This window comes from Chlorocebus sabaeus, chromosome 16, assembly GCF_047675955.1.
Source record: "Chlorocebus sabaeus isolate Y175 chromosome 16, mChlSab1.0.hap1, whole genome shotgun sequence".
Lineage (NCBI taxonomy): Eukaryota > Metazoa > Chordata > Mammalia > Primates > Cercopithecidae > Chlorocebus > Chlorocebus sabaeus.
Window position 1 is genome coordinate 3,312,546 of NC_132919.1, and position 12,180 is coordinate 3,324,725.

At 35.3% G+C, this 12,180-nt stretch overlaps 1 protein-coding gene across 5 annotated transcripts in view; it reads right to left on the minus strand.

The window, feature by feature from the left end:
• Positions 1–12,180, minus strand: part of SPATA22 (spermatogenesis associated 22) — a 66,630-nt gene that overhangs the window by 1,123 nt on the left and 53,327 nt on the right. For all 5 annotated transcript variants that reach the window (XM_037987473.2, XM_073004593.1, XM_037987474.2 and 2 more), the window contains 3 exons: positions 7,591–7,933; positions 5,263–5,392; positions 2,016–2,113 (listed from right to left, as the gene is read on the minus strand). In XM_037987473.2, coding sequence (XP_037843401.2) covers positions 2,016–2,113; positions 5,263–5,392; positions 7,591–7,933 — 571 coding nt within the window. The remainder of the gene's footprint in view (positions 1–2,015; positions 2,114–5,262; positions 5,393–7,590; positions 7,934–12,180) is intronic.

Consider the following 12,180-nt stretch of genomic DNA (forward strand, 5'->3'; position numbering starts at 1 on the left):
TTATAAGGGGAAAGACTAATGATTGATAAAAGGATTATATGAAAATGAAAAACTTCTGTTTATCAAAAGCCATCATTAAGTGGGAAAAAGCAAACCATGGATATGAGAAAATATTTGCAATGCACATAATGGACAGAAAACTGATTCCCAGAATAGTTTTTTTTAATTCCTAGAATCAGTAAGAAAAAGACAAATAACTCGAGAAGAAAACAGCAAGATGCCTGAACAGACTTTACAAAAAAATATATCTAAATAGCATATGAAAAGGTATTCAACCTCATTACTCACCAGGGAATTGTAAAGAAATGACATAACACTAAATTGACTCACCAGAATGGTCATAATAAAAAAGATGGACAATACTAAGTGTTGGTAAGAATGCAGAGCAACCACAACTCTCCCACACTGCCTGTGAGTACTTAAACTGACATAATCCTTTGAAAAATGCTTTGGCAGTAACTAATGTATTTGAATATACACATGCTCTATGACCCAGCAATTTTACTTCTGGGAATATTTCAATCAGAAAGACATGCAAATGCATAACAGGCATAGACAAGAATGCTCATAGAACATCATGCATAACAGCCAAAAATCCAGAAACCCAAATGCCCAACAACAGTGAAATAGAAAACTGTGGGATATTCATGCAACACAATGTTATACAAAGCAATGTAAATGAGTGAGCTACAGCTACACACAACAATATAGATGAATCTTACAAACATTTTGTCAAATAAAGGAAATCACATATTTAAAAAGACATACTGTGTGATACTGTTTTTATTAATTGATGACATTAAAAGTCAGGTTAGTGGTTACTTGCAAGTAGAAGACAAGAGGCAGTGAATGGGAAGAAGCACAAAGGTATTTGGGGGGTGATGGCAATGTTCTATTTCTTAACCTGGGTGGCATTCACTTTGTGATACTTCATCAAACTGTACGGTTATGATTTTACACTTTTCTGTACATGACATTAACAAAGTTTTTTTAAAAAACCATCAGACTAGATAAAAGTAATACACATTCAAGATATTATAGGAATTGACAATTTTCTTGATCGCCTACTATGTGTCATGCACTGTATATTCATGTTTCATCATTTAATCTCCTTAACAACCTCTCGAAGTAGGAATTTGTCATCCCATTTTATATATTTTTTAAAAATCTGAAGTTCAAGTAATTTAAGCAGCTTACTTAAGTCATAAAACTAGAAAATGCTGGAGTAAATGCTGGAATCCAAGTCTGATTTCAGAATTGAGGACAGTGTCAGAATTAAGGTCAAACTTTACAGTAAAGTTTATGTAGCTCTTATACAGCCTCAATGTGTGTAGCTCTATAGCCTCCTTTGCAATCTCCAGACTTCTTTGTCACGAAGCCTCTTCCTTATATCCCACCCCACTATGCCTTCCCCCAATTTCAGAACCACTAATCTTATCCAATCAGTTCCTAACTCTTCACTTTGGTAATTATAACTACTTTCAGTTCCCTGAACAAGTGAAGCTCTCTCTTAGCTTCAAGTCTATGCATATGCTGCTCCCTTACCTTAGACTATATTCTTCTTTCCCTCGCCAACACATTTTGGCTTAGTTGATTCTTATTAGTCCTTAAAGATCTACGGTAAGTTACCACCTTCTTTGAAAATCTTTCCCTGATCTGCCCCTTCCTTCTTACCTACTTCTCTAGCACCCTGCACATACCCAGCTCCACCATGCCATTCACCATACCACAGTGTAACATTTCTGTACCATTCTACTTGGGATTACAAACTCTTTGAGAGAAAGAGCCATTTATCATTTATATTCCACTTTATATCCCTCACACCCAGCACAGTACCTGGCACATAGTAGGCTCTTCATATTATACAAATAAACAACTTTCATATCAGAACTAAAACCAAACAAAGTGTTAAAAGTACTAAATTGTTAACAGAATTCCTAGTTCAACTGAATTATAGCCTGCATGTTTATATTCTGTTGACATAGCTTTGTGAAGAATACTTTAAAAATACTCACGATTTCATAAAAGACACAAGGCAGAGTATTTTTCCCATCCCTCATAAGAAAAGTCTTCGAATAATATGGGCCAGGTGTAACAGCTGAATCAAGAACAGCTAAGCAATATTGAAATGGGAGAAAAAATAAATGTTGGTAAACTACAAATAAAATTTAACAAAGGGAAGCTGATGTTTAAATAACTATCCATATCAACCTCTCATAGTTCTATTTATACAGTAATAAAGAAGACATTTTAAGAAGAGAAGATATTTCTCAAGCAGTTTTACAGGTAGGAAAACAAAACTTCTGACTCTCTCCAACTTAGGAACAGATTATATGCCAAGCTCATACAATTGATAATAAATGACCATCTGAAACTTTTTCCTTAGAATGTATAGTATAGAGTGGTTAAATCCCCAGAACAGTCTACAACATTATAATAATAAAATGCACATGTGTAATAAATAAGCATCATAATTTAATGAAAAAAGAAACATTGAATTAGAATCAGGAGTCATGCATTAAAGTCCCAGGTACCTCAACTTACTAATATTTTGTGACTTTGAGCAAACTGGGTTTTTATTTTTATTATATACGTTTAAGGTATACAGCATATTTTCATATACATACAACATACTTTTATAAACATATAGTGAAATCATTTCTACAGCGAGCAAGTTAACGTATCCATCACCTTCCATAGTTATCCTTTTTGTGTGCGATAAAGCACCTACAATCTACTCTTAGCAAACTCTTAATATACAATACAATAATATTAACCACAGACCTCCCTGTGCATTAAGTCTCTAGACTTATTCGTCCTCCATAATTGCAAGTTTGTACCCTATGACCTACATCTCCCTATTCCCTCCTTGAATAAATTGTTTAACCACTTTCAAATCTGTTTCTTCCCCTATAAAATGCAAATTGTAATTCATGTTTATCTCAAGAAACTACTATCAAGTGACAGCATTATTCATTTATTTAATAACCATCTACTGAGTACTGGTAGTGGGCATTTGTTATTTTGAGGCTGGCCTCCATTTCTGCTAAAAAGACCCAGATTATCCTTTAGGAAAATTCCATTTTTAGCCACATTATTTGGATAGGATTTGTCCCCATCCCCAGATCCAGGAGTGAACTGTGACTGACTTAATCCAATCAGCATATTTTATTGCTCAACTATGTAGTTCAGGATTTCTGCAATGGGCATGTCACCCAGTCAGAAATGGTTATATGCAAAGACTCATTTGTTAGTTTTTAGGAAAGAGCAATGAGAAGAAAAATCTAAGAATATGACAGTGTGGTATAAGAACGTAGAGTCTACAGAAATTTAATAAACAACTTGCTACCATAAGGGGAGAGTCAGAAGCTTCTGGAGAGACTACAGTGTGGAGCCTTAAGATGAAGCCAACACTATGACAGGCCAGAAGGACGCAGAGAAATCACTGTGTCATCTCTTGAGCAGCTAGATCAAGCTTGGCCTGAAGTCAGAAACCCAGCCACTTTTCAGTTGTGTTAATAATTCTCTATTAGTATATAAAAATCCACTAAAGTTGTTTTTTTTTTTTTTTTTTTTTTTTGCATGGGGGTGGTTGCAATTGAAAGGGACTTCCTATATACTGTGCAGTGTGCTAGACACTAAAGTGCAGTGAAATGAAGTATCTACCTTTGACAAGTTTAGAGTCTAGCCTAGGAGCTCAGGATTTTTATAGCAATATGAAAGCTCACCATCACATATAAAAGCATGGACCCCCTTCATTTCTTGACAAGAATGTCTATTGGTGTTTATACCGAGTACTGTGATATTCTTAAAAGGATATTCTGGAGTGAACCTGAACAATTCACCAAAGAGAACCTGGGGAAATGAATGGAATCAGCACGTCCTTTTAATAGGCACTCTCTGTAAATGAGGTGAGAGCCAAAGGCATCCTTTACACAGGAAAAAGCAATTTAGTGGGAAGTTCAACAGGGTTTAAGATCTTTGAAATAAGATGTTCTACCTCTGACAGTATTCTAGCTCTGACAGAAAACTGACATGAAATAGAATACCATCTGCTATTGCAGTTACATGGCTACTGGTAAGATCTGAACAAGATAAGAGCTAAGTCAAGCTTCAACATAGAGTAGTAACAGCCATGTCAACCAGCTAAGAGATATGCTTCATGCAACATGAGTAGGACTTCATGAAGAATCCCTGAAGTATATGGCAGTTCCAGAGGCCACAGGCATGGAAACCTCCAAAAAGCCAAAAATGAAAACTGAACAAAATCAGCCCAGACAACACCTTGATTTTAGCACTGTGATACCGAGTATAGAACGCAGTCAAGCCCACATGGACTTCTGATCTACAAAACTTGAGTTAAGAAGTGGGTGTGGTTTTTAGCTGCTAAGTTTCCATTACTTTGTTACGCAGCAATTGAAAATGAATACGGTGCGCTTTACTCAAAAAGTCTGAGTCTCTACTGAATCCAATGTCACTTTATTTAATAAAGCTTCTTCCTTAATGGTAACAAGAGAGAAACTGGAATCATTTTTAGGTGAAAGTTAAACATGTGAAATGAGTGCACTGATGGAAATCTACATCTATATATACACATATTTATATTTACATTTATTTCTATATATATGTGTGTGTGTGTATATATATGTAACAGGACAAAAGGAAAAGGAGGAGGCTGTATCAGTTTCCTATTGCTGCTTACAAATTACCACAAATTTAGTGGTCGGCTTAAAACAACACAAAAGCATTATCTTAATAGTTATGGAGGTCAGAAGTCTATAATGAGTCATCAAAGCTGTGTTCCTCTTGGAGGCTCTAGAGTAGAATCTACTTCCTTAACTTTTCCAGCTTCTCGAAGACGCCTGCATTCTTTGCTTTATGGCCCCTCCCTCCATCTTCAAAGTCAGCAAGGTAGCATCTTTCAGTGCTTTCCTTGTATAAGGGACCCTTATGATTACATTGAACCCACCCAAATAATACAAGATAATCCTCCCATTTCAAGATAACTAACTTAATTACATCTGCAAAGTCTCTTTTGCCATATAATGTAGCATTCACAGGTTTTGGTAATTAGAATGTAGACATTTTTAGGGAGCATTATTCTATCTACCACGGGGACTATTATTAGAACTTCAGTTCTTTGAATACACTTTAGGGAGTAGTAAAAATCAGACTTTTATTTGGAAGAAAAAGGACTAATCAGACATTAAAACCTGTTGTCCAAAGAGTATTACTCAAGTATTTCTGAAGTATTTTACCTACCTAATACTTCAAAAAGAAGTACAGTTTTCTGTGCATGTTCACGCCAATACTTCATGCTTTCAATAACTGCAGAAATAATTCTTAAAGAATTAGCTTTTTCCTTAAACTGTAACTGAAACAATGAGGTTTCCTTTTGAAAAAATAAGATACATAGCATTAGAAAAATAATTTTTTTCATCATACTCATTTACCTTCTATGTAGAAATTCTAAGTCCTTACAATGGACAAGTGTGTAAAAAGAACTACTGAAAATTTTATAGTTACTTCCCTTAAATAAGGCCATCATTACTATATTACCGATGGAGAGAAACCAGGGTGCACTTAGAGACAATTAATCAAGAGGAGAATTATTTATATAGGTATTCATTCACTCATTCATTCATTGAATATTTTAAAGCATCATATGCCAGATCCTGTGACAAATATAGGTAAGGCCATTCCTTTCCCTAATGCATTCACACTCTAGGGGCCTCTAGGGAAGGAGCCAGACATATTCATTCATCTGTTTCCAAAGTGTTTACTGGGCACCTACTACATGCCAAACATAGCTATTAAGGAAACATTCATGGACAAAACAGTCAAGATATCTGATCTTGAAGATTTTATAGTCTAGTGGAGGATTTATAAAATAAACAAACATATAACAGAATGTCAGGAAATGTACTTTTTTTTAAGGAAAAAACACACAAGGTAAACGGAAAGAAAGAGAGATGGGGGTTATTATTTTAAGTGAGTTGTTAAATGAGGACAGTGGGAACAGCAAGTATAAAAGCCCAGAGATGGAAATGTTCTTAGCATTTTTGAAGATCAACTAAGAATACAGTGTGTCAAAATACTAATTTTCAAAGGTAGGGGGACACTGTCCTTTGTGAGGGTGACGGTTGTGAAGAGCATATGATGGGATTTTTTTTCAAAACACAAGTAGTTTCTTCCCTCTTCCCCTCCTAACCAAGATTCTAACATGCCTCCTGTTGATGATTATGGCCACAGTAAACCACTGTTACTAAGGTGATTATGTCATATAATTTTGAGTACAAGGAAACATAAGATTGAGGACCACTGTGAAACATGCTTTATTAATCTTATTTCCAACAAAAAATAAAACATGCAAAAACAAATTTTACCCCGATGGCTTACTGAAAAGATTGCTTTTTCAGACATATGGGCAGAACAAAAACTAATGACTGTAAGAAGTTGTTACCATTCCTAGGTTGAAAGGACAAGAGGAGAAAATAAAAGTATCAAGCCCAGGAAAGCTATACTCATGAAGGGGCTACATCATGCAGTGACACAGCCACTGCTGGTGATGTAACATTTAAGACAGGAGAAAGTGAGAAAACCCAACTTTTCCTCCCACCCTGTGATTGGTAGTACCAGTGACTCCTGCTGGCTGACCTCTAGCAAAAGCCAGGAAGTAAACAATCTCAGGATGATGCACTACGTAGGACAATTCAGCCTTCCAAAACACAGAGAAGGGCAGGTGAAGAATCAAGTGGGCCAAGGGGCCAGGGAGCAGAGATGAGGAATAACCAGCACACATAATATATAAATAACATTTACAAAGAACAATTAGAGCACTGAGCGTAGAGAGGAACTACAGTTGAGACACAGGTATAGGGAAGAATATAAACCAAAGCACAGAGTGTATGCTATGTTTAGAGAACTGTGACGAGTCTGAAGTAGCTAAAGCATTGGACAATTAGTAGACTATGAAATATGAGGCTACAAAGGTAAAATAGGATAAGATCATAAAGCAAAGGTCATAATAAGTTGATCACAAAGAAAACTGGCCTGCAGTGCAAATCTAACCTGCCATCTGTTTGTGTAAACGTTTGTTGGAGGACAGCCGTGCCCATTCATTTATGTATTGTTTATGGCTGCTTCCAAGTTACAGTGGCAGAGTTGAGTAGTACCGTTGAGTAGCTGTAACAGAGACAGTATGACCCATAAAGCCAAAAATAATATCTGGCCCTTTATAGAAAATGTTTGCTGACCTCTGTTGAAAAATACTTAGAATGACATATGAAGAGCCTAGGTAACTTCACAAACAATGGATAAACTGTCATTATCCTTAAAATGAGTGTAAAGTGAAAGTCAGAATTGAGTAGAAAACTCTAAAGTTTTAAAGGAAAAGGAGCAGTCATTCACACCACTAAGAAAATATTTCGGAAACTAACATTCATCCACTTCAATGGAACTTAATATTTATGCCAATCAAGTAATGTATGTCATGGAATTTATTTCAGGTGCTCTTATCTCTGTAGTTTTCTATTTACCTCATATTTTTTAAAACGTAAATAAGTCATTAATTGATATTTAAACATTTACCTTCAGAGTGTTGTCTTCTGGAATATCATCCAACATTTGTTTCTTATATTGATTTTGTTGAAAATTGGGCTTAAATGTCTGTAATGCACTGTTTTTGTCTAGACCTCTCATTGTGGAGCCAGATATTTTTGACGAATGTGTTTGTCTGAGTAGCTCGGTTTCTTTGTTGCGAGGTAAGTTGGGAGGTTCGGGTATTCTGAATTGTTTTTGTTGTTGAGCTCCCGAACTCATTGGACAAGAATTCTTTCCATCATTTGCCACTAAGTTTGTTCGTTTACATTGAGGCTTAAAATCATTTTTATTCCAAGTTTTCAAGCTGGTATTTTTGTTGTCATCTCTGTAGCTGTAATAGTGCAAAAAAAGAAAAAAGAAAAAAAAAGCTTTTGTTTCTATATGGTTTCTTAATTACAAAAAAAAATCAATAATGAAAAATTCATTTATATGGCAATTTATGATTTAGAAAACACTTTATTACTAACTACTTAGAAATTCCAAATACATCACAACAACCCTACAATGTATTATTACCATCTTTCCAGATGAGAAGACTGATCCTTAATGAGGAATTAACTTGTCCAAAGTCATACAGGAAATTACTCACAAGTCTAGAACCAAGGAAATACAAGATCTCCCAACTCAGAGTCTAGTACTACAAAGTATATTTTTAAATGATAGCATCCTTCATATGATAGTAGTTGTATCCAAGTGGTAAGATTTTGAAGGTATTTGCATGCTTCTTTATATATTCAATTTTTAAATTTTCTACAAAGTAAAATTTTAAGAAGTTAAACTGTGGCTTAGCAATGATTTTAAATCACAAGGAGAATACATATAAGCAGGATAGATAGCTATTAATATTTGATTTGAAATTTTGTGGTTTTAATGCGTACCTTAAAAGCCCTATAATGAATCTGGCACAGCATTTGCCAGCAACATTAAGCGTGTTATATCAGTTGACCAGAACATTATGCTAGATGCTAATGAGGCCAAAATCAAAAGCATAATTTCTGAGCAGCCTAGTTAGGAGTTCCACAGGAAACAAACTAGCCCAAGTCACAAATCACAAATTCTTTATTTATTTTTCTTTTTTCTCGGAAACAGGGTCTCACTCTGTCACCCAAGCTGGAGTGTAATGGCGAGAACACAGCTCACTCTAGCATCAATCTCCCAAGCTCAAGCGATCCTCCCACCTCAGCCTCCTGAGTAGCTGGAACTACAGGTGAGTGCCACTATGTCCAGCTAATTATTGTTATTTTTTGTAGAGAGAGGGTTTTCACCATGTTGCCCAAGCTGGCCACAAACTCATGGGCTCAAGTGATCCACCTCCTTGGCCTCCCAAAGTGCTGGGACTAGAGGCATAAGCCACTATTCCCAGCCCACAAATTCTTAATTCTCAGGAATTTTCCTGGAAATACCACAAGTATCACAAGAGGGCAACCAATACAACCCATCCCTTTTTTAGGTAAATAATCCAAAAAGAGGTCTAGGTGCACTACTGACCAGGAACAAATCCAAGTTTTATGAGGCCTGAAGCTTGTATAATTTGGGAAACACTATTAATCGGGTACAAAGTTAGTATAAAATAATGAGAAAAGCAAGCACAATTAAAACTTAAATTATAAACACCACAAACATCACGATACCCAGAAAAAAAAATTAGAATTATTAACTGCCTAATACTCCTTTATAGAAATTTTTTCCTACACTGAACACTTCTTCATACGACAATAATTTTGTAATTTTTTTGGACTCAGGCCAGTCTCAAACCTATGGGCACAAGTGATTCTCCTGCCTCAACCTCCAGAGTAGTTGGCACTACAGGTACCATCACACGCAACAATTTTGTAATTTTATTTTCAATAGAAAACAGAAACACAATTTTGTCTTTCCTCTCTCCCATGGTTATAGAAATTACTTTTATTATTCATAGTCTAGAAAAATTTATTTCAGCTTTACAACTCTCTATTGCTAACAGCACATTTGTAGTAATGCCAAAGATCATTGATCACAGATCATCATAACAGATATAATAATAATGAAAAAGTTTGAAATATTGCAAGAAATACCAAAATGTGACATAGAAACATGAAGTGAGCACATGCTGTTGGAAAAATGGCACCAACAGACTTGCTCAATGCAGGGTTACCACAAACCTTCTACTTGTAAAGAATGCAGTATCTGTGAAGTGCAATAAAGCAAAGTGCAATATATGAGGTATACCTATATGAAGAGTGGCTGAGTGGATTAAAGATCCAACTATATGCTGTCTACAATGAACTCAGTTTAGATTCAAAGACACATAAAAGCTGAGAATAAAGGGATAGAAAAAGATATTCCATACAAATGGCAACGAAAAGAAAACAGGGCTGGCTAAGTTTATGTCAGACAAAATACACTTCAAGTTAAAAGTTGTCTCTAAAAACAAAGAAGGTCATTATATAATGATAAATTAGTAAATTCAATAGCAAGATATAAAAATTGTGAATATAAATACATCCAATATCAGAGCACCTAAATATATAAAGCAAATATTGACAAATCTAAAAGGAAAAATTGACAGCAACATAATAAAAAGTAAGCTCAAGACTCCACTTTTAATAATAGATAAATCATCCAGACAGAAAAATCAATAAACAGTGAACTTGAACAACACTATGGATCAAATGGACCCAAAAGACATATATAGAATTTGCCAACCAACAGCAGAAGACTACACATTCTTCTCAAGCACAGATGGAACTTTCTCAAGGATAACTCACATGTTAGCTCACAAAATCAGACTTAACACACTTAAGAAGATCAAAATCATACCGAGTATCTTTTCTGACCATAATGGTATAAAACTAGAAATCAATAACTGCTAGAAAATGGAAAAACTAGCCGGGCTTGGTGGCTTACGCCTGTAATCCCAGCACTTTGGGAGGCCAAGGCAGACAGATCACAAGGCCAAGAGATTGAGACCATCCTGGCCAACATGGTGAAACCCCATCTCTACTAAAAATATAAAAATTAGCTGGGCATGGTGGCACAGGCCTGTAGTCCTAGCTACTCAGGAGGCTGAGACAGGAGAATTGCCTGAACCCGGGAGGCGGAGGTTGCAGTGAGCCGAGATCGTGCCACTGCACTCCAGCCTGGCAACAGAATGAGACTCCATCTCAAAAAGAAAAAAAGAAAGAAAGAAAAAGAAAAACTAAGAGCTTATTTTTTTGAAAAGATAAAGTCGACAGCCCCTTACATAGACTAAAAAAAAGAAAAGATTTAAATAAATGAAAGAGGAGACACAAAACGGATTTCTCAGAAATAAAAAAAATAAGGGACTATTATGAACATTATATGACAACAAATTGGATAACACAGAAGAAATGGATAAATACCTAGAAACAAGCAACTTACCAAGATTGAATCAAGAAGAGGTAGAAAGCCTAAACAGACCAATAATAAGGAGATTAAAGATGTAATCAAAAACCTCTCAACAAAGAAAAACCCAGGACCAGATGACTTCACAGTGAATTCTATCAAACATTCAAAGAGAAATTAATACCAATCTTCTTAAATTCTTTCATAAAACAAGAGGGAATACTTCCAAATTCATTTTATGAGACTAGCACCGCTCATATCAAAATCAAACAAAGACACTGCTAGAAAACTGCAGGCCAGTATCACTAAAGAACATAGATGCAAAAATCCTCAATAAAATACTAGCAAGGCAAATTCAACAGCACATCAAAAAATCACCTATCAAGAACTCTGCTCACTACATGGGTGAAGTGATAGGATCCATACTTCAAACCTTAGCATCACACAATATTCCCATGTAACAAATCCCATGTACCCCTTATATTTAAAGTGAAAGTTGAAATCTTTTTTAAAAAAATTATACACCATGACCAACTGGGATTTATTTCTGGGATGCAAGGTTGCTTTAACATACACAAAACAATCAATGTTATACACCACAGTAGCAGAATTACAGATAAAAATAGATGCGGAAAAAGCATCTGACAAAGTTCAACATCCATTCAGTTTACTCTAAAAAAAAATAGGTATAGAAGGAACATACTCCAACACAATAAAGGTCATCTGCAAAATTCCCACAGCTAACATCATAATGGGGGAAACTGAAAGGTTTTTTTTAAAGATCCAGTACAAGGCAAGGATGCCCACTCTTACCACTTCTATTCAAACATAGTTACAGGCTGGGCATTCTAAATCTGAAAATCCAAAACTCAAAATGCTCCAAAATTTGAAACTTTTTAAGCAACAACATGATGCTCAATTGAAATGATCATTAAAGCATTTCAGATTTTGAATTTTCAGATTTAGCATACTCAACTGGTAGGTATTCTGCAAATATTCCAAAAAAAACCTGAAACATTTCTGATGCCAAATATTTCAGATAAGGAATACTCAACTAGTCTTGGAAGTCTTAGCCAATCAATTAGCCAAGAAAAGGAAATAAAAGGAGTGCAAATTGGAAAGGATGAAGTAAATGTCTCTGTTTGCAGATGACATGATCCTGTATGTAGAAAACCCTAAAAACTCCATTAAAAAACTGTAAGAACTAAAAAATGAATTCAGTAAAGTTGCAGG